General features: G+C 42.0%; 2 protein-coding genes across 2 annotated transcripts in view; both read right to left on the bottom strand.

Annotated features, from left to right (window-relative positions):
• Window positions 1-5,453, bottom strand: part of adcy5 (adenylate cyclase 5) — a gene marked incomplete at both ends in the record, with an annotated part of 122,185 nt that extends 116,732 nt beyond the window's left edge. The window contains one exon of the mRNA XM_084179519.1: window positions 4,506-5,453. Coding sequence (XP_084035645.1) covers window positions 4,506-5,453 — 948 coding nt within the window. The remainder of the gene's footprint in view (window positions 1-4,505) is intronic.
• A 12,522-nt stretch (window positions 5,454-17,975) lies between these two features.
• hacd2 (3-hydroxyacyl-CoA dehydratase 2) lies at window positions 17,976-27,377 on the bottom strand. The gene is made up of 7 exons (XM_084179627.1): window positions 26,779-27,377; window positions 25,549-25,666; window positions 24,897-24,915; window positions 23,721-23,809; window positions 21,452-21,573; window positions 19,230-19,408; window positions 17,976-18,841 (listed from the first exon to the last, which is right to left on the bottom strand). The coding sequence occupies exons 1-7, from the start codon at window positions 26,901-26,903 to the stop codon at window positions 18,762-18,764; spliced, it is 732 nt and encodes a 243-aa protein (XP_084035753.1). The 5' UTR covers window positions 26,904-27,377; the 3' UTR covers window positions 17,976-18,761.
• Between the last annotated feature and the right edge of the window lie 243 nt (window positions 27,378-27,620).

The following is a 27,620-nucleotide window of genomic DNA, read 5'->3' as shown; positions in this document are numbered from 1 at the left end:
ACATCCTTGGAGAGCTCTTTGGTCTTGGCCATGGTGGAGAGTTTGAAATCTGATTGATTGATTGCTTCTGTGTACAGGTGTCTTTTATACAGGTAACAAGCTGAGATTAGGAGCACTCCCTTTAAGAGTGTGCTCCTAATCTCAGCTCGTTACCTGTATAAAAGACAGCTGGGAGCCAGAAATCTTTCTGATACTTATTTCCCTCATTAAAATGCAAATCAATTTATAACATTTTTTAAATGCGTTTTTCTGGATTTTTTGTTGTTGTTATTCTGTCTCTCACGGTTCAAATAAACCTACCATTAAAATTATAGACTGATCATGTCTTTGTCAGTGGGCAAACATATCAAATCAGCAGGGGATCAAATACTTTTTTCCCTAACTGTAGGTCTGCTTCATGTTTTAATTTTTGCCATGGAAAAAATATTGTGATACTGTTATCATCCCGGCTCTACCTCATAGTGTGTGGAAATATCATAAAATAAGAAGTAAATCAAATGTTTAACTAAACTGTGCTACCATAATACCCATGGCCTGTCCAGAAACAACCCTTAGCCCTTACTGCACAGAGTCTAGACACTTGTGGAGATCTGAGAGTGATTGATGGGTGGTGACATGGTGAGAGCTCCACCTTACCCTCTGAAAGACTTGGTGGAATTTTGGCAGTATTGCTTACACCTGTCCAATCCTCTAAGATCTCCACAAGTGTCTAGGGGTAGGGGCTAGGGGTTGCTGCTGGACAGGACCCCACAACTCTCCGGGTGTGTGGTGGACCTACGGCACAACTCGAGGCATTGATTGGATGTTTCATTCCATTGCTATACACACATGGATTTGCACAGGTGTAAGCTGGACACACCCACGACAGCCTATCAGGCTGATCAGACAGCTCTGGGTAGCTGAAGACCTGCTGTAAACAGTGAAATGATATATTTACATGTCTACTATTCAAACCCTGGCTTCATTCCAGCTAGTTAGATGTGCAACCACTGACTAACTATAGCTTGGGGCATATCTCTAGTCTAGCAATAGATACTTCTGCTTTGGCAGTATGGCATCATTGAATAAGATGACCAATGGTTAGTTAGGTAGCTAGGATATATCAGTCAGCTAACCATTTACAGTAACATAAGTTAATTAATAAGTCAATACACACTAAATCTTATGCAGAAATTGAGAAATCATACTTTATCTTGGCATTGTGGCACAGTATGGGCAGCTATTAATCGATTAATTAATAGATCACACATTCATAGATTCGTAGAATGGAGTTAGAAGGGTGAACTCCTAATTTGAAAGGACAGGAAGTGTTGGCTGTGCACTTAACCAAAGAAAGGCATACAACATTTAACCCCACCCACATGTGAAAATCGAAATATCAAGTTTGTTTAATTTTTATATATATGTAAAAACGAAAAACAAGCCTTTTTTAAATCATTATATAAAAAAAGGAATAAACAAGCTGTTTTCACGTTCCCCATTGCTCCATTTTAACTCGGGAAACAAGTGATCAAAACGTACACGGCCCATAATCTTACTACAATGATCTTGACATAATGTTGTCCATGACATAGGCTAGTTATCTTGACCGCCATTACAACATAGACACCTAAATGTTCTGTCAATTCTCCAGATCAACATTAATTCCCGCACTTTGGCTGTTGTTCAATCGCGTGCAGTATCACATTAGCTCTTTATCACTTGACTGTCATTCAGAAAATCCTTTCCAGAATCAGCTGATGTTGCGTGATAATTTCCCCATATAACTAAACAGCTAGACATCAAATGCGCATCAAACAACTATTATGCATAATTATTGAAGAACCCTGTTAATGACAGTATCGATTTTTGTTTGATTCATCTTGTTAAAGTTACTCATTCTGTTAGAAGCATTCGATTTGGCAATCCATACATTATTTTGGATATGTGTGCCAATGAAAACTGTTTTCACACTGTAACATAGGGAGATACGAAATGTTACAAGGTTACAGTGAGTGCACTTCCGAGATATCCATACAAAAAAAAGAGTCAACAGCAATATCCAGGAATTTTACAGGATCAAGTTCAATGTGTAATTCAATTGTTAAATTCTTAGTATTTGATGTAAAGACAAACAGCAGTATCATAAATGTAAGGAAAGAAAGGTACTGTTTTATGTCACACAATTCTTGCCAAATGGGTGAAGACTCCAAGCATGAGAAAAGGTTTAAACATTTGATTCAACTCATGAATTATAATGAATGTATCTATGTTCCCCCTTCATATCATAATGTTTTCACGTGAAAAAAAAAAGGTCTGATATGCTAAAAACAACAGGATCGTGAGGAAAGAGAAACAATTACAACAGCCTGTTCCCACACACTCATCTCAAAAATAGCATATTTTCACAGAAAATGCAATTTGATATAGGGTCACATGTCTGTATCACAAACACTCTCTGACCAATATAATCAAAGTTTCAAAAAAAGAAAAAGAAAGGGGATTAGAATATTCCAGAATGCTGTGTTGGAAGGAACACAACACACAACTGATCCATTCTAGCCTATAAGAAAGAGGCGGTATTGTGTGAAGTTTTGCTTTTGAGTTATTTTCTTTTTTTCCACGGTTCAATAATTCATTTACAAGCCCTTAAACTTCAATGGTGGACTGATGCACAGTTACCATTCCCCAGGTTTGTAAAGAAGAAGTTATTGGGAAGAGCCCATTGTTAGGGCTGTTTATAAGTAGTACAGGGACTGGTAAACACAGTGAGCGAGAGAACAAGCCAGAAAATGACAAAGTAAGAAAGAGAGAGAGAGAGAGATAGAACAGAGCCGAGCAAAAGAGGGCACAGCGGCACACACAATGGGTCACCAGGCCACTGTATTTGAGGTTTGGCACTGTGAAGTCATCCTTTTTCTTTTGAAATACTTGTTCTATCTTTTTTCTGTAACTGTGTGTATAATATTGTATTTTCAAATCAATCCCATGCTACAGTCCTGAATAGAAATACCAGAAGAGGCTTTAGTTTAGTATCCTTTTACTTTAATATTTTCCTTTTACTAAGATAAACTGAGATTAAGAACTGCCAGTCCAAAGGCATTTACCAGTGTGCATTCCAAATGGCCCTGCTCAAATGTATTGCACTATAAAGGGAATAGTGCCATTTGGGACGCAGCCCTAGTCTCCCTGAATAGTTTTTGGGATCCTACATACAAAGCACAATTTCATGTTCTGCCTCGGAGAGAGGGGATCTCAAACACAAGCTCCTTCTGGCATTGTAATAGACATTTTGAGTTTGATTCTACTCTTTGAATAAAATGACAAATGTAGACCCATTGGGATGGGCTCCTTCTTTATAACAGACCTCACTATTTAATGGAGCTATATGTAACAAATGTACATTGTAATTTCAGAAAATGTCCTTAATATATCTACAGTAATAGTGGATAGTGTTTCCCAATATTCTTTCCCAAAAAATTGTATTGTGTCCACACAAAATTGCATTCTAATGGTGTAGCCTTCTTATTGGTCAACACAAATCTGACCATCTCTTGTTGTCAAATTGACTGGGGCCAGCAAATCTCTTGTTGTCAAATTGACTGGGGCCAGCAAATCTCTTGTTGTCAAATTGACTGGGGCCAGCAAAGGGCAAGCGTCAAATTTCTACAAATCGCTCAGCCCCTGTCAATTTGACAACAAGAGATTGCTGGCCCCAGTCACCACAGCTCTGGTGGTGAAAGTTTTTAAAATGAATAAAATAGAGCCAGGGGCCTCAACATGTTATTGACATATAACACAATAAAACCAAACAGCCTAGAAATGTTTACAAAATATATATAACAAAATAAACCCATGTTTCCAACCCAATTCTTCTCAAGTCTACAAACCCTAAACAGTCAACAACACTGTCACTTCAAGAGGATGTCCATCTGTGGCACTTCCATTCTGACCCATAATTCTAGAACTTCTTCTAGAACAGTTATTTTACCTAAATTCTTAAAACTTCCGTTTTACCCAGTGAGCTCTGTTTTCCTTCTTAGAAGTGTTTTTCCTCTCTCTAATATATTACATTAATGCTTTTACTAATGGTCTTCTCCATGATAACAACAAGGGAACTGAGCAATGGTCAATCGAGACCGTTTCCATAGTAACAAGCATCAGTAGCATCTCAAGACAAACTCGGCATCTTTATCAGTCAGTCACTGTCCCGTGAAAAGGTATTCGATGTGTGAAATGTACAATCGATCACAGTAAAAATGAGTAATGCAATATTGAGAGACAAATTACTGTGTTAATTTCCTAATGAGTAGCCTAGGCTAGGTACATTGTGAGAATTAGAATTATATGCAATAAAATAGGCCTTTGACTCAGCAAGTTTTCTCCAAACAGGCCACTTGTCACTTGATGGAATTTCCCCCCAAATATACTTATTTGGTAGACTCATCCATGCTTGAAGTTACTGTAAAAGTGATCGATTTATGCATGCTTAATACATGATAAAAACGTGATAAAACAGGACCTACCTGCTTCCATATAAAGGCATCCCTTTCGTTTAACTTCCAAGACACGGCCACATGGATGGTAGACAGTATAACTCCAGTGATAACTGCAGCCCGCATCCGAACCGGGAGCAGCGTGTAGATGACATGGATAAAGAACACGGTCCACCAAATTCCCTCAGAGGCACTTTGCGGCTGCACAAGCAGCACCCCGATCACTTGTACCACCAGCACGACTAGAATGACCACATAGCAGACTATCCACATGTGGTCCTGATGAAACCCGTTCCGATTGCACACCACCATCAATATGAGGATAAGTAAGATGGCCAAGGAAAAGACCACCACGTAAGTGATCCTGCATACTCCCCCCGCGCAATGGAATGTCAGCATGACCGCGCACACGAGCACCAAAACGGCCATGAGCATGGTCAAACTGCTCTGGTTGAGCCGGAAAAAGTAACGCTGGTACAGCCTCTCCAACTTCTCCGATTGGAATTTCTTGGATCTGAAAATCTGCATCGCGCTGCTGCAGCACGCGACCATTGAAAGGTGAACTTCAGGCATGAGTTCCTCCTCGGGTTTGGAGCCCTTCACTCTCCGGTCCTCCAAGCCCAACTCCACCGATTTGGGTCTCACTTCCCCGGCTCCATCTGCGTGCTTTGGGGACGATCGGTTGTTGTTTCGGCTCTCCTCCCCAGTCCCATGCTCTTGCCACGCAGATCTAGACCTAAAACTGACCCTGCTAACCGTTGTCGTGGCTCGTCCAGGTCCGGGCTGCTGGTCGGGATCATCATCTCCTTCCCTCCATCTGCTGTTCGACCGGGCGAGCTTTTTGCTCGGAGATCTAGCCGAGTATGGGCATCCGTTTGCAATAGACTCAGACTCGCCCCAAGCAGATCTGAGCTCAGTCCCTCCCCTCAGCCCAGGCGCACCGACTCCGGGCGGGCTCACACTGTTAGATCTGGACATGATATTTCTCAGATAAAAATTAAATAAAAAAGCAACACACAGGACCACACACGTGCCTGCTTATAGTTTCTTATAAAAGCCAATTTCGTGCAAATTACTGTTCTTGTTACAATGTTGTTACATTGTTACAATGTTTTCTTCAATGACTGGTCTATGAAATTCCTGAGAAATCCGTGATGACTGAATTCCAGAGGTAACAATCAGAGGAAGTCAATTAAATGTGTCCATTTAAAAGTCCATTATGATAGGGCAAATGTATGTCCGTGATACATTTTAAAATGTGACGCATTGGCCTATTCATGACTGGGGATAACTTGGCGGCAGCTGGTAAAATGCTCTGGAAAATCACTTAAAAACAATTAAATAAGACGTCATCTGGGACATATGCTGTAACAACAAACACATCTCTAGTGTAGAATACATTTCCAGGAGGACTTCGTTTTACATAAATGATTATAATCCAAAAATAAACTCTGTATGCAGAAATGTTGTTAATTATAGGCCAAGACCATGGAATAAAAAGATTATACAACTCCAATAGTTGGCCATACCAACATCTATCATGTTGCGAATCTGTTATACTTCCCCAAGCACTTTCTTTTGCCTTGATGTAAAACGAATTATAAGAAAAAACGTGATGATGTGGGTGATAATCCCATGTCGACGTCAAAACTACATTAGTTGAGCGTCTCCTTCAGGGCTAGAAGTGAACCTGTGCATCTCATTGCAGCCTTTTCGATGCTTGGTTGGTTACATCCCAATTGCGAAACCATCACATCCCGACCCTCACGCGCTTTTATTGACCAGCGGGTGAGAGGAAGACTCCGCGTTTAAACACACACAAAAGCCAGAGCAATAAAAAAAAACGGTTCTCCACGGTATTATTACTGCATCTGTATGTCAAACTCTGCCCAGAATTAACGAGCTTCCCACCAGCGACTGCACTCAAAATCCCTGAAGACTCAATCCGGGTTTGATCCATACGATGCATGCAGCACACATCACCCAACGTTACCGCAGCGTTTGGTCCTAGTTCAACCCCTATTTGGATTCCTGCGACGTCGAATAACACAACAGACTGACCAGAAGAAGAATAAAAATCTGAGCATACTCCCAGTGGGCTATGATAGGGAGTCATGCATTGTACGCTATCGATCAGGCAGGCATAATCGGACGGTTTATTACCATTGCTGGTTGCTGTTGGGTTTTCATTCAACGAAGTCTGATTCCCAAAATCAGCCGTTTGCGCGTTCCCATTGGATATGCGAGAGTATGACTTTCACTTTAAGGCTTTTCATTGGCTTTCGACCGTGTCAGTTGGAGACGCGACTCCTGCGCGTTCTCCCCAGAGTTTGGATGAATGGGCGGGTCTGTGATCACAGCTGGACCGCAAACGCAAACGATTAACCCTTAAAGTTCTGATGAACCCCCATGTATTCTATTTGGTGGGGTATATTGACATGTAAATCGAAAGACCTAATTGATTACATGGATGTGACTTCTGCCACTCTTGTAACTGAGGGACAGTTTCCATTTTTATGGTCTAGACTTGAGCCTGGAGGAGACTGCTATGCATTTCAAATAAAATGTTATTGGTCACATACACATATTTAGCAGATGTTATTGCAGGTGTAGCGAAATGCTTGATGCTGTTGACAGCCCTGTTCCTTGCAAGTCAATGTCATTATTGAGTCAATGGTCAAGGTATTTGTTGAGTTAGTAAGATATAGGCAAATTGAGCATTATGGTGGGCAAATCTTTATTCTAGGGTTTGTTATGATACTGTAATAACTATCCAGGCCTGTTCTCTCTGTTACAAGCAGCTATGTGTACTTGAAAACCTAGTAATTTCACCTCATAATAGTCCATGAGGGGGGGGGGGTCTACTGAGAGGAGCTCTCTGGCACATGTATAGCTCTATCTATTCTATATGACCATAGAAATCCTGGAACCCAAGATCCCAACCCCACTAAATCACCATTTCATCTTCTTTGTCTTTGATCACCTCATAAACCAATTGCATGAATTAAAACCAGGAGAGACAATATGCTACTGTGTCAACTATCTATATCGTGTTGCAGGCAGCGCGTCCTAAGAACAGCTTGTTCTAGATGTGGCCATTTTATTTTATAAGCCTCGTAATGGCTGTGTGTCCATTTACTTCTTATTTAACCTAACCTCTTGAAAGTTGGATAGTCTATCTGTTTCCCTTGCCAGGGACAGTACATTCTGGAAAGAAGCGTAACAGGATCACTGAAACACACACAATATGAGAAACAAGATCACTGCGTTCAACAAAAGAGAATGTCATTATGGCATACAGTATCCCTGCCTTTGTTGGTGAGTGAAACAAAAGGCTTTGAACAAAACTAACACAAACACACACAGTAGGTAAGTGCACCGTGCCTGTGATGTGTCTTTCCCACAACCTTACTATCATGTCAGTCATTCAAGCATAAAAAACTACCAACAGCAGCTCATTCATTCTTATGCTTCACGATAAACAGTTAGAACAGTTACAGTGAGCTCCAACAGTATTGGGACAGTAACACATTTGTTGTTGTTTAGGCTCTTTACTCCAGCACTTTGGATTTGAAATGATACGATGACTATGAGGTTAAAGTGCAGACTGTCAGCTTTAATTTGAGGCTATTTTCATCCATATCAGGGGAACAGTTTTGGAATTACAGGACCTTTTGTACATAGTCCCCCCATTTTAGGGGACCAAAAGTATTGGGACAAATTCACTTATATGTGTATTAAAGTAGTCAAAAGTGTAGTATTTGGGCCCAAATTCCTAGCAGGCAATGATTACATCAAGCTTTTGACTCTACAAACTTATTAGAATCATTCACTGTTTGTTTTGGTTGTGTTTCAGATTATTTTGTGCCCAATAGAAATGAATGGTAAATAATGTATTGTGTCATTTTGGAGTCACTTTTATTGTAAATAAGAATATAATATGTTTTTAAACACTTCTACATTAATGTGGATGCTACCATAATTATGGATAGTCCTGAATGAATCGTGAATAATGATGAGTGAGAACGTTACAGATGCGCAAATATCATAACTCCAAGACATGCTAACCTCTCACCAAATCAAAATCAAATCAAATCAAATCTATTGGTCACATACACATCCGTCGCTATGGGCGGGCCATAGGGGGCCGGGCCCGCCCCCAAAAATGCTTGTGCCCCCCCCCCCCACTTGAGGGAAGTTTTTATTAAATATACGTACTGTAGGCTAATAATAATTGTGCCCTGCCCTCCCATGCATTTCATATGCCCCCCTTAAGACTGAGGTCTGGCGACGGGTCTGGTCACATACCCATGGTTAGCAGATGTTATTGCGAGTGTAGCGAAATGCTTGTGCTTCTAGTTCCGAGAGTGCAACAATATCTAGCAAGTAAAATCTAACAGTTCTACAACAAATACCTAATACACACAAATCTAAGGAAAGGAATGGAATAAGAATATATAAATATATGGATGAGCAATGTCATTGTCAGAGCTGCATAGGCTAAAATGCAATAGGCTAAGATGCACCATTACAATAACAGGAGAGGTTAGCATTTTGGGGGGGGTATCATATTTGTGCATTTTATCTTTCTCACGCATCATTATTCACAATTCATTCAGGATGATCCATAATTATGGTAGCATCCACATTAATGTAGATGTGTTTAGAAACATATTCTATTCTAATTTACAATCAAAGTGACTCCAAAATGACACAATACATTATTTAAAATTCATTTCTATTGGACACAAAATAATCTGAAACACAACCAAAACAAACAGTAAATGCATCCAACAAGTTTGTAGTCACAAGCTTGATGTAATCATTGTGTGCTATGAATATGGAACCAAATACTAAACTTTTGACTACTTTAATACACATACAGTGAGGGAAAAAAGTATTTGATCCCCTGCTGATTTTGTACGTTTGCCCACTGACAAAGAAATGATCAGTCTATAATTTTAATGGTAGGTTTATTTGAACAGTGAGAGACAGAATAACAACAAAAAAATCAAGAAAAACGCATGTCAAAAATATTATAAATTGATTTGCATTTTAATGAGGGAAATAAGTATTTGACCCCCTCTCAATCAGAAAGATTTCTGGCTCCCAGGTGTCTTTTATACAGGTAACAAACTGAGATTAGGAGCACACTCTTAAAGGGAGTGCTTCTAATCTCAGCTTGTTACCTGTATAAAAGACACCTGTCCACAGAAGCAATCAATCAATCAGATTCCAAACTCTCCACCATGGCAAAGACCAAAGAGCTCTCCAAGGATGTCAGGGACAAGATTGTAGACCTACATAACGCTGGAAAGGGCTACAAGACCATCGCCAAGCAGCTTGGTGAGAAGGTGACAACAGTTGGTGCGATTATTCGCAAATGGAAGAAACACAAAATAACTGTCAATCTCCCTCGGCCTGGGGCTCCATGCAAGATCTCACCTCATGGAGTTGCAATGATCATGAGAACGGTGAGGAATCAGCCCAAAACTACACAGGATCTTGTCAATGATCTCAAGGCAGCTGGGACTATAGTCACCAAGAAAACAATTGGTAACACACTACGCCGTGAAGGACTGAAATCCTGCAGCGCCCGCAAGGTCCCCCTGCTCAAGAAAGCACATATAGAGTGGGGAAAAAAAGGATTTAGTCAGCCACCAATTGTGCAAGTTCTCCCACTTAAAAAGATGAGAGAGGCCTGTAATTTTCATCATAGGTACACGTCAATAATGACAGACAAAATGAGGGAAAAAAATCCAGAAAATCACATTGTAGAATTTTTAATGAATTTATTTGCAAATTATGGTGGAAAATAAGTATTTGGTCAATAACAAAAGTTTCTCAATACTTTGTTATATACCCTTTGTTGGCAATGACACAGGTCAAACGTTTTCTGTAAGTCTTCACAAGGTTTTCACACACTGTTGCTGGTATTTTGGCCCATTCCTCCATGCAGATCTCCTCTAGAGCAGTGATGTTTTGGGGCTGTCGCTGGGCAACACAGACTTTCAACTCCCTCCAAAGATTTTCTATGGGGTTGGGATCTGGAGACTGGCTAGGCTACTCCAGGACCTTGAAATGCTTCTTACGAAGCCACTCCTTCGTTGCCCGGGCGGTGTGTTTGGGATCATTGTCATGCTGAAAGACCCAGCCACGTTTCATCTTCAATGCCCTTGCTGATGGAAGGAGGTTTTCACTCAAAATCTCACGATACATGGCCCCATTCATTCTTTCCTTTACACGGATCAGTCGTCCTGGTCCCTTTGCAGAAAAACAGCCCCAAAGCATGATGTTTCCACCCACATGCTTCACAGTAGGTATGGTGTTCTTTGGATGCAACTCAGCATTCTTTGTCCTCCAACCACGACGAGTTGAGTTTTTACCAAAAAGTTATATTTTGGTTTCATCTGACCATATGACATTCTCCCAATCCTCTTCTGGATCATCCAAATGCACTCTAGCAAACTTCAGACGGGCCTGGACATGTACTGGCTTAAGCAGGGGGACACGTCTGCCACTGCAGGATTTGAGTCCCTGGCGGCGTAGTGTGTTACTGATGGTAGGCTTTGTTACTTTGGTCCCAGCACTCTGCAGGTCATTCACTAGGTCCCCCCGTGTGGTTCTGGGATTTTTGCTCACCGTTCTTGTGATCATTTTGACCCCACGGGGTGAGATCTTGCGTGGAGCCCCAGATCGAGGGAGATTATCAGTGGTCTTGTATGTCTTCCATTTCCTAATAATTGCTCCCACAGTTGATTTCTTCAAACCAAGCTGCTTACCTATTGCAGATTCAGTCTTCCCAGCCTGGTGCAGGTCTACAATTTTGTTTCTGGTGTCCTTTGACAGCTCTTTGGTCTTGGCCATAGTGGAGTTTGGAGTGTGACTGTTTGAGGTTGTGGACAGGTGTCTTTTATACTGATAACAAGTTCAAACAGGTGCCATTAATTACATTTACATTTACATTTACGTCATTTAGCAGACGCTCTTATCCAGAGCGACTTACAAATAGGTGCATTCACCCTATCGCCAGTGGGATAACCACTTTACAATACCTTTTTTTTTTTTTTAGGGGGGGGGGGGGGGGGTAGAAGGATTACTTTATCCTATCCCAGGTATTCCTTAAAGAGGTGGGGTTTCAAATGTCTCCGGAAGGTGGTGAGTGACTCCGCTGTCCTGGCGTCGTGAGGGAGCTTGTTCCACCATTGGGGTGCCAGAGCAGCGAACAGTTTTGACTGGGCTGAGCGGGAACTATGCTTCCGCAGAGGAAGGGGAGCCAGCAGGCCAGAGGTGGATGAACGCAATGCCCTCGTTTGGATGTAGGGACTGATCAGAGCCTGAAGGTACAGAGGTGCCGATCCCCTCACAGCTCCATAGGCAAGCACCATGGTCTTGTAACAGATGCAAGCTTCAACTGGAAGCCAGTGGGGTGTGCGGAGGAGCGGGGTGACGTGAGAGAACTTGGGAAGGTTGAACACCAGACGGGCTGCGGCATTCTGGATGAGTTGTAGGGGTTTAATGGCACAGGCAGGGAGCCCAGCCAACAGTGAGTTGCAGTAATCCAGACGGGAGATGACAAGTGCCTGGATTAGGACCTGTGCCGCTTCCTGTGTAAGGCAGGGTCGTACTCTCCGAATGTTGTAGAGCATGAACCTGCAGGATCGGGTCACCGCCTTGATGTTAGCGGAGAACGACAGGGTGTTGTCCAGGGTCACGCCAAGGCTCTTCGCACTCTGGGAGGAGGACACAATGGAGTTGTCAACCGTGATGGCGAGATCATGGAACGGGCAGTCCTTCCCCGGGAGGAAGAGCAGCTCCGTCTTGCCAAGGTTCAGCTTGAGGTGGTGATCCGTCATCCATACTGATATGTCTGCCAGACATGCAGAGATGCGATTCGCCACCTGGTTATCAGAAGGGGGAAAGGAGAAGATTAGTTGTGTATCGTCAGCGTAGCAATGATAGGAGAGGCCATGTGAGGATATGACAGAGCCAAGTGACTTGGTGTATAGGGAGAATAGGAGAGGGCCTAGAACTGAGCCCTGGGGGACACCAGTGGTGAGAGCACGTGGTGCGGAGACAGCTTCTCGCCACGCCACTTGGTAGGAGCGACCGGTCAGGTAGGACGCGATCCAGGAGTGAGCCGCCCAGCTCGGAGAGGGTGGAGAGGAGGATCTGATGATTCACAGTATCAAAGGCAGCAGACAGGTCTAGAAGGACAAGAGCAGAGGAGAGAGAGTTAGCTTTAGCAGTGCGGAGAGCCTCCGTGACACAGAGAAGAGCAGTCTCAGTTGAATGACCAGTCCTGAAACCTGACTGGTTTGGATCAAGAAGGTCATTCTGAGAGAGATAGCAAGAGAGTTGGCTAAAGACGGCACGCTCAATAGTTTTGGAAAGAAAAGAAAGAAGGGATACTGGTCTGTAGTTGTTGACATCAGTGGGATCGAGTGTTGGTTTTTTGAGAAGGGGTGCAACTCTCGCTCTCTTGAAGACGGAAGGGACATAGCCAGCGGTCAAGGATGAGTTGATCAGCGAGGTGAGGTAGGGGAGAAGGTCACCGGAGATGGTCTGGAGAAGAGAGGAGGGGATGGGGTCAAGCGGGCAGGTTGTTGGGCGGCCTGCAGTCACAAGTCGCAAGATTTTATCTGGAGAGAGAGGGGAGAAAGAAGTCAAAGCATAGGGTAGGGCAGTGTGAGCAGGACCAGCAGTGTCATTAGACTTAACAAACGGATGTCGTCAACCTTCTTTTCAAAGTGGTTGACGAAGTCATCCACAGAGAGAGAGGAGGGGGGGATGGGGGGGGGGGATTCAGCAGGGAGGAGAATGTGGCAAAGAGCTTCCTAGGGTTAGAGGCAGATGCTTGGAATTTAGAGTGGTAGAAAGTGGCCTTAGCAGCAGAAACAGATGAAGAAAATGTAGAGAGGAGGGAGTGAAAAGATGCCAGGTCGGCAGGGAGTTTAGTTTTCTTCCATTTCCGCTCCGCTGCCCGGAGCTCTGTTCTGTGAGCTCGCAATGAGTCATCAAGCCACGGAGCTGGAGGGGAGGACCGAGCCGGCCGGGAGGATAGGGGACACAGAGAGTCAAAGGATGCAGAAAGGGAGGAGAGGAGGGTTGAGGAGGCAGAATCAGGAGATTGGAGGGAGAAGGATTGAGCAGAGGGAAGAGATGATAGGATGGAAGAGGAGAGAGTAGTGGGAGAGAGAGAGCGAAGGTTGCGGCGGCGCATTACCATCTGTGTAGGGGCAGAGTGAGTAGTGTTGGAGGAGAGCGAGAGAGAAAAGGATACAAAGTAGTGGTCGGAGACATGGAGGGGAGTTGCAGTGAGATTAGTAGAAGAGCAGCATCTAGTAAAGATGAGGTCAAGCGTATTGCCTGCCTTGTGAGTAGGGGGGGACGGTGAGAGGGTGAGGTCAAAAGAGGAGAGGAGTGGAAAGAAGGAGGCAGAGAGAAATGAGTCAAATGTAGACGTAGGGAGGTTGAAATCCCCCAAAACTGTGAGGGGTGAGCCATCCTCAGGAAAGGAACTTATCAAGGCGTCAGGTAACAAGTGGAGGACAGAGGAGCCTCTTAAAGAAGAAGTTACAGGTCTGTGAGAGCCAGAAATCTTGCTTGTTTGTAGGTGACCAAATACTTATTTTCCACCATAATTTGCAAATAAATTCATAAAAAATCCTACAATGTGATTTTCTGGATTTTTTTCCCTCAATTTGTCTGTCATAGTTGACGTGTACCTATGATGAAAATTACAGGCCTCTCTCATCTTTTTAAGTGGGAGAACTTGCACAATTGGTGGCTGACTAAATACTTTTTTTCCCCACTGTACATGCCCGTCTGAAGTTTGCCAATGAACATCTGAATGATTCAGAGGAGAACTGGATGAAAGTGTTGTGGTCAGATGAGACCAAAATCGAGCTCTTTGGCATCAACTCAACTCGCCATGTTTGGAGGAGGAGGAATGCTGCCTATGACCCCAAGAACACCATCCCCACCGTCAAACATGGAGGTGGAAACATTATGCTTTGGGGGTGTTTTTCTGCTAACTTCACCGCATCAAAGGGACGATGGACAGGGCCATGTCAAATCTTGGGTGAGAACCTCCTTCCCTCAGCCAGGGCATTGAAAATGGGTCGTGGATGGGTATTCCAGCATGACAATGACCCAAAACACTCGGCCAAAGCAACAAAGGAGTGGCTCAATAAGAAGCACATTAAGGTCCTGGAGTGGCCTAGCCAGTTTCCAGACCTTAATCCCATAGGAAATCTGTGGAGGGAGCTGAAGGTTCGAGTTGCCAAACGTCAGCCTCGAAACCTTAATGACTTGGAGAAGATCTGCAAAGAGGAGTGGGACAAAATCCCTCCTGAGATGTGTGCAAACCTGGTGGCCAACTACAAAACACATCTGACCTCTGTGATTGCCAACAAGGGCAAGTACTAAGTCATGTTTTGCAGAGGGGTCAAATACTTATTTCCCTCATTAAAATGCAAATCAATTGATAACATTTACGACATGCGTTTTTCTGGATTTTTGTTGTTGTTATTCTGTCTCTCACTGTTCAAATAAACCTACCATTAAAATTATAGACTGATCATTTCTTTGTCAGTGGGCAAACGCACAAAATCAGCAGGGGATCAAAAACTTTTTTCCCTCACTGTATAATGAATTTTTACCAATACTTTTGGTCCCCTAAAATAGGGGGACTATGTACAAAAAGTTCTGTAATTTCTAAACGGTTCACCCGATATGGATGAAAATACCCTCAAATTAAAGCTGACAGTCTGCAATTTAACCTCATTGTCATTGTATAATTTAAAATCCAAAGTGCTAGAGTACAGAGCCAAAACAACAACAAATGTGTCACTGTCCCGATACTTTTGGAGCTCATTGTATATTACTGTAGAAATCACAGTGAGGATTAAACCTGTATTCAATGGGAATTCGTGAAATATGAGACTCACCCCATGTCTTCCATTGGAAACTGATGCCTTTGCATGTACCTGGATATACCGAAAATACAGTGACCCTGGCCTGCATGCAGCATAAGCATGTGTTTCTGTCCTCGGTATTGATTTAGGGCGTGGTGGTTATCCATTGGGAATAAGGTCAATATAGAACAACAGGAATCTGATTTATGGGATAAAGTTACCTTGCAAATGTGTATAGTTCAGTCCTTGAGCTGTTCTTGTCTATTGATGTTCTGTATTATGTCATATTTCATGTTTTGTGTGGACCCCAGGAAGAGTAGCTGCTGCTTCAGCAACCGCTAATGGGGATCCTAATAAAATACTAAATACAGTCATCCACACCTGCACTGGCACCTGCAAGAAATGGACTGAATAAAGGTATTTACCAAGGGTGAAAGGGTCAAACATTAACATGCATAGCTTTGGCGTAGAACACTACTGCCATCATGTGAGAGGTAAAATAATTTGTTCCACATCAGTACTGCTATTCATCACACACTTAAGAAAACAGACTGTAGGGGCAGACAGAGACAGACAGACAGACAGGACACACATATACAACACAAGTACACTAATTGGATCACAGTAATCCATATAGATGTAGATCATCAAAACAATCCTCAAAATACAGAAAAAAACATTAAATCTCTTTTGCTTCCCATGTTAAGTTTATTGTAAATATATAGTTATATAACTAATCATACTTATACAAAGTCTGCTGGTCCCATGCAAAACATGATCAAAAAGATCAACATACTGTAGTTTTGTTTAGTAGAACCAGTGTGTGGAGTAGTATTGTAGCATGCTTTTTCCATACTGTAAGTTATACCAAAGTATCATTACTTTGAACGATAATGGACGTTTATTTCCTCCTACATGCAATTTTACAGAGTTGCACTCCTGCCTCTCACAGGAGTTTCCAACAATCCTGGCCATGCTTACAAAACATCCTTCGATACCCTAGGGGAATGTTAAATCAAGTTAGTTGGGATGTTGGGTGGTTGTTGATGTACTAAACGCATCTTCAGTTCACCTTGCTAGCTCATCTCTTTCATAGGAGAGTAGACTAAATGTGAGGCCAACAAAGAACAGAAACATACGAACATAACAACTATCAGGACAACAGGACATTTTAAGAATCGGAGTGAAACAAACATTATTTAGGGGAAGAATCCCTTGCAATGTTTAGGCCTTTCACAGCGTCATTCAGGATATTATAAACATACCGTTACACATCCCAAAGAGCATCAGGGCAATACCAGTGTCAGGCAACTCCTGATCAATGTCTAGAACTGCATGCAGGGAGATGCAGTCCCACAGACATGGAAGGGTGATTACTACTCAAACACAACACAACACTTTCCAGTAAGCTAAAGTCCACAAAATCTAGTTTGTCTTTCACATTGGTTCTACAACTATTTATTAGCTGAAACGAAAATCGAATTATTTGTGCAATCAGTGTTAATACAGTGCAGTTACTGTTCACATCCAAATTGATAACCATTAGAGGGTTTTACATTGTACTCATATGCAAAATGCTTTCTCAGTTACCTTCTCCTGAGCCAGAGGTGGACAGAAACTCTGAACCACACACACGCAAATTCCTGACTCTCTATGTTATTAGATTTAAAGAGCCAGTCCGCAGTTGAACCAATAACGAAGCCGTCAGCCCACCACTGTTTTTGTAAAAAACTGAGGGATGGAGAAAATTAACCACTCTCAAATTCATAGACAGAGCTATAGATACAAGGACTGATCATCCATGATATCAAAATGATCATGTTTTTGAGGCTATACAGTGTTCGTTTATATTTCTATTCTTTACAGATATTTGAGTTAAACAAGCTTATGTTTTGGGTTCTGATGGGGTACAACAGTTGAACTAAGTTCATGAGGCATTTATAAGTTATATTCTTCAAAAAACAATGGGTATATATCGTTAATCTATACGTCAAAAAATAAATGCAGCAACTGCAGATTGCCCCTTTAACTCATTGGAAATGCAGGACTACAAGCTCTCTAATCTAATTGACTCCATTGGCCATGCAAGTTTCCTGTCTGACAGCGCATGTTCTGGCACCCTACTATAGTTCAACACAAACAGTCAATAAATAAAAAGTGTGAGGATTGGCTCATGGGTGGTTAACTCTTCAACATGTTTTCCAGGCAATGTCCACCAGTGTCCAATACAATTTGAGAACCACCTTAAGTTTAAAGCTTGAGTAAATAAATTAGTTCCCTCAGAAAATATACACAAGAAAGCAAAGTAACTGTACAACTGGTTCACTTATCGACGTCCTATCCACTCTAGATCAGGGAGGCCTACCCCTACTTCAAACAAAGAGTTACAAATCAATAACCAACCCACAATCAACATAATATTAATCTAAAGAAACTCAAATGGTCCAAATACTTACCAAATATTGTCAACACAAAAAATCCAAAACATAAAAGCAAGAAGCTATCTTACGACAATAAGCACTCAATTACTGCAGTTAGTTAGTACTTGAGTATTTGAAAATAAAACTATGTAAGCACAGAATAAAGAAAAAAAGCTTTATTACACCAAATGGAATGTGATCAGAAGTTCTGCAGGTGAAAAAAACTAGTCGCAGAAATAAATTACTCAAATAACTTAATAGGCATAGTCCTCTGTTCAGTCAGACAAATATGGAACCTTCCATCCATCCTAACAAAGGACAACAACTATTCATTTGAGCACAAAGCATGGTGGCTTCCCAAATGACACTATTCCCTAAATAGTGTACTATAGGGAATAGGCTCCCATTTGGGATGCACCCTGTGATAGAATGGGGGGAGGGGGTTCTAGTGTTAGTCTTCTACTGGACTATAAGAGAAGAGGGCATTGATTGAATCAGTGCATTCAGCACATTATGACCAAAAGTCACAGGCAACAGGACAGCATTCTGCCTGTCTCTCAAACAGGGGCAGTGCAACAGAACTGTATCATCATCAGATTTACAAAACAGTTTTTTGAGTAAGTAGCATTTTGATAACATGGTAACTGCATTTGCTTACAAAGAAAACGAAAAGCAGTTTGTATATTGTAAATGACATGAGCTTCTTAATAACCAGGCAACAGCCCAAAACCGAACAAACTGATTAGCAAGAACCATTGTTAGATCGATTATCCCCATTCCCCATGTTATTTTCTTGATCTGAAAAATAGTTGGTATTTTGGTATTTCAACAAGCAGACATATTTAATTGGTCAGGCATGTTTTTTTCTTTTTTTTTACAGGTTCTCTCGTCTTTTTCCACTCCTCCCCGTGGCATGATGTGATCAGTCTGCCGTGTGCTTGTTGTGTTTACTCTGTTTTGTACTCCTCCACGTGGGCCAGGACTTTCTTTCTCTGACGCATCATGTGGAAGTAGAGCTGGGGAAACACTGGAGAAGCACCGGGAGAACAACACAGTCAGATCAACAACAACAAGTAACCATAGAATCATACGCAGAATTAAGTACAGACACCTTAAAATACATTTACGAGCCATTTCATGACATTTAAAAAGCCCACATTTAGACAAGCAAGCACTAAGTGCAAGGTAGAGCATTACAATTCACAGCACAAAGCATCTTACTGTGAATTGTAATGCTCTACTTTGCACTTAGTGCTTGCTTGTCTAGATGATAGCTTTTTGGATTTCATGAAATGCATCTCCCCTACATACTCAATACAACACATCACTGACGTACTACTGAAATAGTACATCAGTGATGTATTGTAGTGAGTAGGTAGGGGAGATGCAAGGCGGCGAGAGAGAGAGAGACTTACGTGGAATGTAGGAGACCATAGTGAGGATGAGGAAGGTGTAGTAGTCGAAAGAGAAGTTGTACTTGTTAGGTAGAGTGACAGAATAGAGACCTGTCTTCTGCACGTAGGGCAAGGCTGCATAGATAGTCAGCAGCTCACCTGTCACACCCATAGGATACAGCACTAGGAAGAATGTGTACCTGGAGATAGGATGGAAGGAGTACATTTCAATATGGACATGTACGATATCCAGATTGCAAGAGGCTGCAATATCACTAGCTAATTCATTCTGCTGAATGTCAATTCATAGTGCCAGTGGTGGTGGCCCAGATCTTGTGCTGCATGTTGTTTGTGCCACTGCACGTTCTGATAGGGACTGGGGAAGCATGTTCTGATAGAAAACCAGTCTTCCCAGACGTGTCCATTTGTCGTCATGCCCAACATGCCCAAGTTCAGACTCTTGTTTTGTTAAGTCATATTGCGATCACAATATTCAGTACAAATATTTCAATATGATATTTTGTCCATATCGTGCAGCCCTTCTACCTGTCATATACCACAAACTGTCTTTATAAAGCCAACTGAAGGTGAAAAGAGTGAAGCACCACAGCATTGGCTGACATTAGAAGAAGAATCATCATAATTTGTTACCAGGCAACAAAAGAAGGTCCTCCCCAATGAGTAGGCCTTTGTTGAAGACTTTGTTGCCATGGTTGAGACTGAGAAAACACATTATGGAGGGAGTGTCATACACTCCCATGTTTCGTCATATACAGCCCTATCTATCTATCTATCTATCTATATATATATATATATATATATATATATATATATATATATATATATATATAAAAAACTCTGTTATGGACATATACAGTGCCTTCATAAATTATTCATACCCCTTGACATATTCCACATTTTGTTGTGTTACGGCCTGAATTCAAAATTGATTATTCATTTTTTTTCACACCCACAATTGATTTTTATTCCTCACACACAATACCCCATAATGACAAAGTGAAAATATGTTTTTAGAAAATTCAGGCTGTAACACAACAAAATGTAGAATAAGTGAAGGGGTATGAATACTTACTGAATGCACTGTATAATGACAGCAGGGATGGCATAACGACTTTTTAAATAATAATTTCCGACGTTTGGTAGGCTATTTGTTTGTCAACTTGTCTAGGCCTATAATAATTAGAATGCAACTCTTCTGTCATTACATGTTGCCCTAGAACAGGGTTACCCAACCCTCTCCTCTGCCCCCCCGACGTTTCACATTTTTGTTTTAACCCTAAGCTGTCACACCTGATTCAATTAGTCAAAGGCTTGATGATTTGTCAGGACTAATTGAATCAGGTGTGCCAGTTTAGGGTTAAAACTAAAATGTGAATTGTCTGGGGGAGGGGGCCGAGGAGAGGGTTGGGTAAATCCTGCCCTAGAAGACTAAATAAAGCCTTACTCACCCGAATAATGCCATAAATGCATATTTTATGTGCTGTCAGCTTTTATGTCGCTGAAAATATAGGACATTTACACACGGTTCTTAACCACGCAGTAACATTCTCTCAAGATGCTCGCACCCCTACTTCCACCGCCTCTGAATGACAGAGACTCTAGTGTAAAGCATCAAAGAACTTCCCCATCGTTAATACCAATCGACATGGCGGTATGTCTCATACATTGACAGCGAATAAATAGAGGGCTGTGTACAGTATTTAAACCCACACATTAAATGATCAGGTGAACATTACATAAAATTGTACAGGTAAAAAGTACAGAGTCCTTAAGAGTCAATCTAAGTAACATAATAAACAAATCCCCATCAAAATCTGTCCGTTTAATCCACCGCATCCACCTATGTCGGCCTTCCGCATCTGCTGTGGAAGGTGACCGAGCTACAGCGGTGTTTGTCAGATCATGAGACATCCCGAAAATCGGTCTTCTCACAAAAACTATTATGACCACTCTACAAACTATTAGGGGGGAGACTCTCACGAAGACGATGGTGTTCTCCGTTTTGCTCTACGACTCCCACACGTGTCACGGGACTCGTCTGAAGGTAACCCATACAAACGATTGGAAGTATGGAGGTAGTTTTGTGCCCATAAAAAAAGGGGTTAAATAGGCTTAGACTTTTTGAGTTTAACACAAAGTAATTTTCCAGCACTTCTTTCCAATGTGAAGTGGAGTGCCTCTCATTCAATTAGCCAATAGGGAGCGTGGGGAGCTTTTCTTACCGTGCCCATTTGATGAGGTAGGGCAGGTGGTTGAGCAGACTGAAGGTGTAGAAGGAGTAGCGGATGATCTCTGTGATGGTCCAGGCCGATACGAAGAGCAGGACACTGTCTTCACTCTGGACCTGGGATCAGACAGGACAAACAGACAGGGGTGAGACTGGGCAGATAATTCAAAGCTAGCATGCGATAGTTTGTAGTAGATTCATTCAACTGGAAGACCGAGAGGTTATGGCAGAACCGTGCAGTTTGTTGCACCAACTATACTACGCTGTAACTCTGCATGTCATGGCGCATGACAGGCAAAGAGAGAGAGAATTGTAAACACGAGATGAAAAGTTAACATAGTTGCAAATACTCAAACACACACACATACAGTGCATTCGGAAAGTATTCCGACCCCTTTACTTTTTCCACTTTGTTACGTTACAGCCTTATTCTAAAATTGATTTTTTTTTTACATTTCCTCATCAATCTACACACAATACCCCATAATGACAAAGCAAAAACAGGTTTTTAGAAATGTTTGCTAATTTATTACAAATAACAAACAGAAATACCTTATTTACATAAACATCCTTGAGATGTTTCTACAACTTGATTGGAGTCCACCTGTGGTAAATTCAATTGATTGGACATGATTTGGAAAGGCACACACCTGTCTATTTAAGGTCCCACAGTTGACAGTGCATGTCAGAGCAAAAACCAAGCTATGAGGTCAAAGGAATTGTCCGTAGGGCGGGATTGTGTCGAGGCACAGATCTGGGGAAGGGTACCAAAAAATGTCTGCAGCATTGAAGGTCCACAAGAACACAGTGGCCTCCATCATTCTTAAATGGAAGAAGTTTGGAACCACCAAGACTCTTCCTAGAGCTGGCTGCCCGGCCAAACTGAGCAATCGGGGGAGAAGGGCCTTGGGTCAGGGAGGTGACCAAGAACCCGATGGTCACTCTGACAGAGCTCCTCTGTGGAGATGGGAGAACCTTCCAGAAGGACAACCATGTCTGCAGTACTCCACCAATCAGGCCTTTATGGTAGGGTGGCCAGACGGACGGAAGCCACTCCTCAGTAAAAGGCTCATGACAGCCCACTTGGAGTTTGCCAAAAGGCACCTAAAGTACTCTCAGACCATGAGAAACAAGATTCTCTGGTTTGGTGAAACCAAGATTGAACTATTGAATGCCAAGTGTCGTGTCTGGAGGAAACCTGGCACCATCCCTACGGTGAATCATGGTGGGGGCAGCATCATGCTGTGGGGATGTTTTTCAGCAGCAGGGACTGGGAGACTAGTCAGGATCGAGGGAAAGATGAACGGAGCAAAGTACAGAGAGAGATCCTTGATGAAAACCTGCTCTAGAGCACTCAGGACCTCAGACTGGGGCCAAGGTTCACCTTCCAACAGGACAACGACCCTAAGCACACAGCCAAGACAATGCAGGAGTGGCTTCCGGACAAGTCTCTGAATGTCCTTGAGTGGCCCAGCCAGATCCCGGACTTGAACTCGATGGAACATCTCTGGGGAGACCTGAAAATAGCTGTGCAGCGACGCTCCCCATCCAACCTGACAGAGCTTGAGAGGATCTGCAGAGAAGAATGGGAGAAACTCTGCAAATACAGGTGTGCCAAGCTTGTAGTGTCATACCAAAGAAGACTCGAGGCTGTAATCGCTGCCAAAGGTGCTTCAACAAAGTACTGAAAGTACTGAGTAAAGGGTCTGAATACTTATGTAAATGTCATATTTCAGTGTTTAAATTTTTTTATAATTGCTAACATTTCTGAAAACCTGTTTTTTCTTTGTCATTATGGAGTATTGTGTGTAGATTGATCAGGGGAAAAACAATTTAATCAATTTTAGAATAAGGCTGTAACGTAACAAAATGTGGAAAAAGTAAAGGGCTCTGAATACTTTCCGAATGCACTGTATACAGTAGAGCGTTTCAGACCTTACAAACATGTTAGTGTTATTCACCCTGTTGGCTTCAAGCATGTTCACTATTTCAGGCTCACAGACCTTAGTGCATCAGCAAGGCTCTTTCTTTGGAATGAAGACAACATCTAGGGGCATTGCTCCCCTGAAACCATCACCACATATTAAAGTTTGCATATTTCTTACTGTCCACTCCGTAATATTTTAGCTTTCAAATGAATTCACATTGCTGGTTCATCCTGATATTCCAACAGATCAAACAAACTAAACTTATCTGGAAAATAAATGGCTAGTTCCATAATTGGTGAATTGGGGGCTGAATGATTCGATGAAGTAGAGATGTACCTCTCGGACGCTGTGTGTCACAGCCCAGGTGAGGAAGACCCGAGACAACACCTGGAACCCTGTTAGAACCACAGAGGATGGAACGATCCCTGGAGCAGGAGAACACAGCATGATCATCATATTAGAAGATATGTACTGTATCACCTTAAAACACAGCTTTACCACTTCACAACACAGGGATACTGAGCAAAATACATGACGAGAGAAGCAAAGAGAAGACATATTTTCAATTTGTGCAAAAGTGCATCAAGTGTTGGACTATTAATTCGCAGGCAGCTTACAAAAGCTTATGTAAGATAGAAAAAAATATAGCACACCAATTCCAGTTATAGAATTCACTGTATTACACTAATTGCAAAAATCTCTGAAGCTGGAGACTCTTATCTCCCTCACTAACTTTAAGCATCAGTTGTCAGAGCACCTTACCGATCACTGCACCTGTACACAGCCCATCTGAAATTAGCCCACCCAACTACCTCATCCCTATATTGTTATTTATTTTGCTCTTTTGCACCCCAGTATCTCTATTTGCACATAATCTCTTGCACATCTAGCATTCCAGTGTTAATACTAATTGTAATTATTTTGCACTATAGCCTATTTATTGCCTTACCTCCATAACTTGCTACATTTGCACACACTATATATATATTTTCTGTTGTATTTTTGACTTTATGTTTTTTTTTATCCCCATATGTAACTCTGTGTTGTTGTTTTTATCGCACTGCTTTGCTTTATCTTGGCCAGGTCGCAGTTGTAAATGAGAACTTGTTCTCAACTGGCTTACCTGGTTAAATAAAGGTGAAATAAAATAAAATAAATAAATAAATAAATAAATAAATAATCTGTGGGCTACATGAGTGTGTAGTGTCTAGGTTTGTCCAGCAGAGGGCAGCACATGTCCAGACAGACAGACAGCTGCCGTAATGAAGGTCAGGGTTATCCTTAAATCCCAGATAATGAGTAGTGGACTGTGAACCGGGAGTGCCACGACCACAATGGAGCAGGGCCTTGTTCGTTATCAAATTAGTATCATCAGGCCAGGCTTATCTTAGTAGCCTGGAAAGGCTCTCTCTATCTGAGGCAATGGCTCTCAGTAGGGCTTATGTCCACATGACTGGTAGAGACCACAGTATGCGACTTTGACCATGAGAAGAGGGAGGAACTTCAACTTACCCACTGCACAGTGCAATATCTGAAGGGAAATAAAAAGAAAAACACAGCATAAACAACACAGTCACACCATATGTTCATTCTACTGGTCTAGGACTAGATAAAAGCGTAGTGCACTAGTCAAAACATAATTTTTATGAATGGAGGGAGTTGGTATGACAGAAGCATGTAGACAGAGCTTGGGTTACACTAGGCCTAATCCCTTATCTCTGTGTTACTGTGTGGCTGGAGAGGATCACACTAACACCCTACTAGGCCTCTGTACTGTCTGTAAGTAGCACAGAGGTGGGAGCGGGGAAGGCCAAGGCCAGTCATGGTGGAGGAGTTTCTATTTAAAAATACAACAGTGCTGTGTGATTGAACATTCCTGCCATTAAGTTGTATGCGTACAGTAGGGGACATACCAAATGCACCACACATAGAGTGATAAGGGGCTGTCTTGTTAAGTGCTCGGAAAGCCCAGATTTTGTTCAGTGGGGAGAAAACGTTTTGAAAGGGAGTGAAATAAAGGGGGCACTACCTAAACTTGTCAAATAAGAAAAATTCTACAGATTTCCATTTTCTGTTGCATAATATTTTGCTAGTGTACCTAATGAACATGACCCAGGTCTGACCCTGAGGCCCTACAACAGAGACTTGGCCTACATCCACTCACCTCCAAGAGTGCGCCGGTCTGGAAAAACTTCAGGGGTTTCTCTATAGAGAAGTATAGGCCGTGGTAGCTGCCTCTGACAAGATAGGCCCGCACCAGGCCCACAGCAATGACCAGCCAGCTGGAAGAACATTTCATTTTTATTTAGATTATTTGCCAGGATAGTGCACTCAGTAACAACTGCCACTATTTTCCAGGGAGTTCGGGGTGGGAATACATTTCTGGTATCAAATAATAGCCTCAGTTTACTCTTAGAGGACAGGATAAAGCAAAACAGTCCAAACACACAGAAGGTAGGCCTAATACATAGATAGAAAAGGCATCTGCACAGTCATATACTTGAATAGTCGTGATTGTTAGGAGTGACAGGTTTTGAACCCGATAGAAATTAATCTACTAAATAAAGTAATAGAAACCCTTTGTAGCTGGTACTCAATAGACAGAGCAAGTATCACCTCACCAGACAGGATTGGGAGAGGGAGGGTATCCTGTAATGTCACCTAACTTGTTAGGATGAGAGAGCATCCAGCATTTTGCACTTGTGCAATTTATTGCACAACAACTGTGTGTCATATGTTGAGTGAAATCAGAGATATACAAAACAACTGTATTTGTAGTTTTTTTTTAAACTCCTAACAAATGGTGGTTGTAAAACTACATGTAGTATGCCTAAATAACAATAGCTATTATTGTACATAATGACAGCCTTTAAATATATATATATATATATATATATATATATATATATATATATATATATATATATATATACACACACACACACACACACACATACCATTCACGCGATTACAGTTGCAACTCTAGCCAACATAGCTAATTGCAGTGTTTTGTAGGCGTGCGCTCGAGTAAAATGTAACCAAAGACACAGACAATTGATACATTCCCGACGGAGGCTGTTACAAAGTAACAAGACAGTAGTTCTGTGTTTGGTTGATTTGATTTGCTACAATGTCGCTGAAGGCAGCACAATGAAACGAGTTATCGACAACGTGTCGCCAGCGAAGCAAAATTGTTGACATGGGATTGATTTAATCATTAGCCTATCATTATTTCCAAAGTACAAGCATTATTGAGCAAAATATCCAGGAAAACAGTTCGGGGATCTAGTCTTGTAGCAGGCGCGTGCCTTCCCATGACATTAATTATAGCAGATCATGCACGCTTGCACCCCAATCCCGTCAAACAGGAAGTGTATCAGAATTGTCTACATACCCAGCTGTCATAACCACGTTATATATAACCAGATACGCCGTAGCCAGGGCACCCGGTCCCCTCTTTTTCTTCGCAGCCACATCACTGTGAGCAGTCTTCGTGGTCCCCATAGCAGGTGCTGACATGACTGAACCCCACTTGGCGCTGCCCGATTAGTGTTTCCAATGCTGAGAAATGTGCAATCAGTCAGAGATACTCTGAATCAGTCCACCAAATCAGGAAATGAAAGGCGTAAACTGGGCCTGCGCAATATTTTACGGGACCAGCAGCCCGCGCCCCCTACCGAAACATCACCATGAACAGTTTACTTTAGCTTAGTGCTTCCTTTTGAGTTGTTAATGCCATAGATTTGTATGGGTTTTGCCACAAAACAAACAAAATACTGTGCGTATCGGATAGCCTATATTTCGAATTACAACAACTCATAAATATCGGTATGGTCATTTATGTACCACTGTTGACTGTATGTGTGGTCATATACGTCATGCTTTTTCAAACCATTCAATTTGTATTATAAACCTTATAATAAGAGGAAAGGAACAATGGAAGATTCGCGTACCTCTTCCACACACGGGTGGCAGTGTTACACCAGAAAAAAACATGTTTTAAAGGGTCATAAGAGGTGTCTTTTTATCTGCCTGTACATTTACATTTTAGTCATTTAGCAGACGCTCTTATCTAGAGCGACTTACAGTTAGTGAATGCATACATTTTCTTACTGGCCCCCCGTGGGAAACGAACCCCAACCCTGGCGTTGCAAGCGCCATGCTCTGTCAACTGAGCTACAGGGGACTACATGATACATTTGAATGTAGAAATACAGCAATGTTTAATTTGCGTTC

This window comes from Coregonus lavaretus (genome assembly GCF_964263955.1).
Source record: "Coregonus lavaretus genome assembly, chromosome: 16".
Classification (NCBI taxonomy): Eukaryota; Metazoa; Chordata; class Actinopteri; order Salmoniformes; family Salmonidae; genus Coregonus; species Coregonus lavaretus.
The sequence above is the reverse complement of the archived record's forward strand: the minus strand, read 5'-3'. Positions and strand labels throughout refer to the sequence as shown.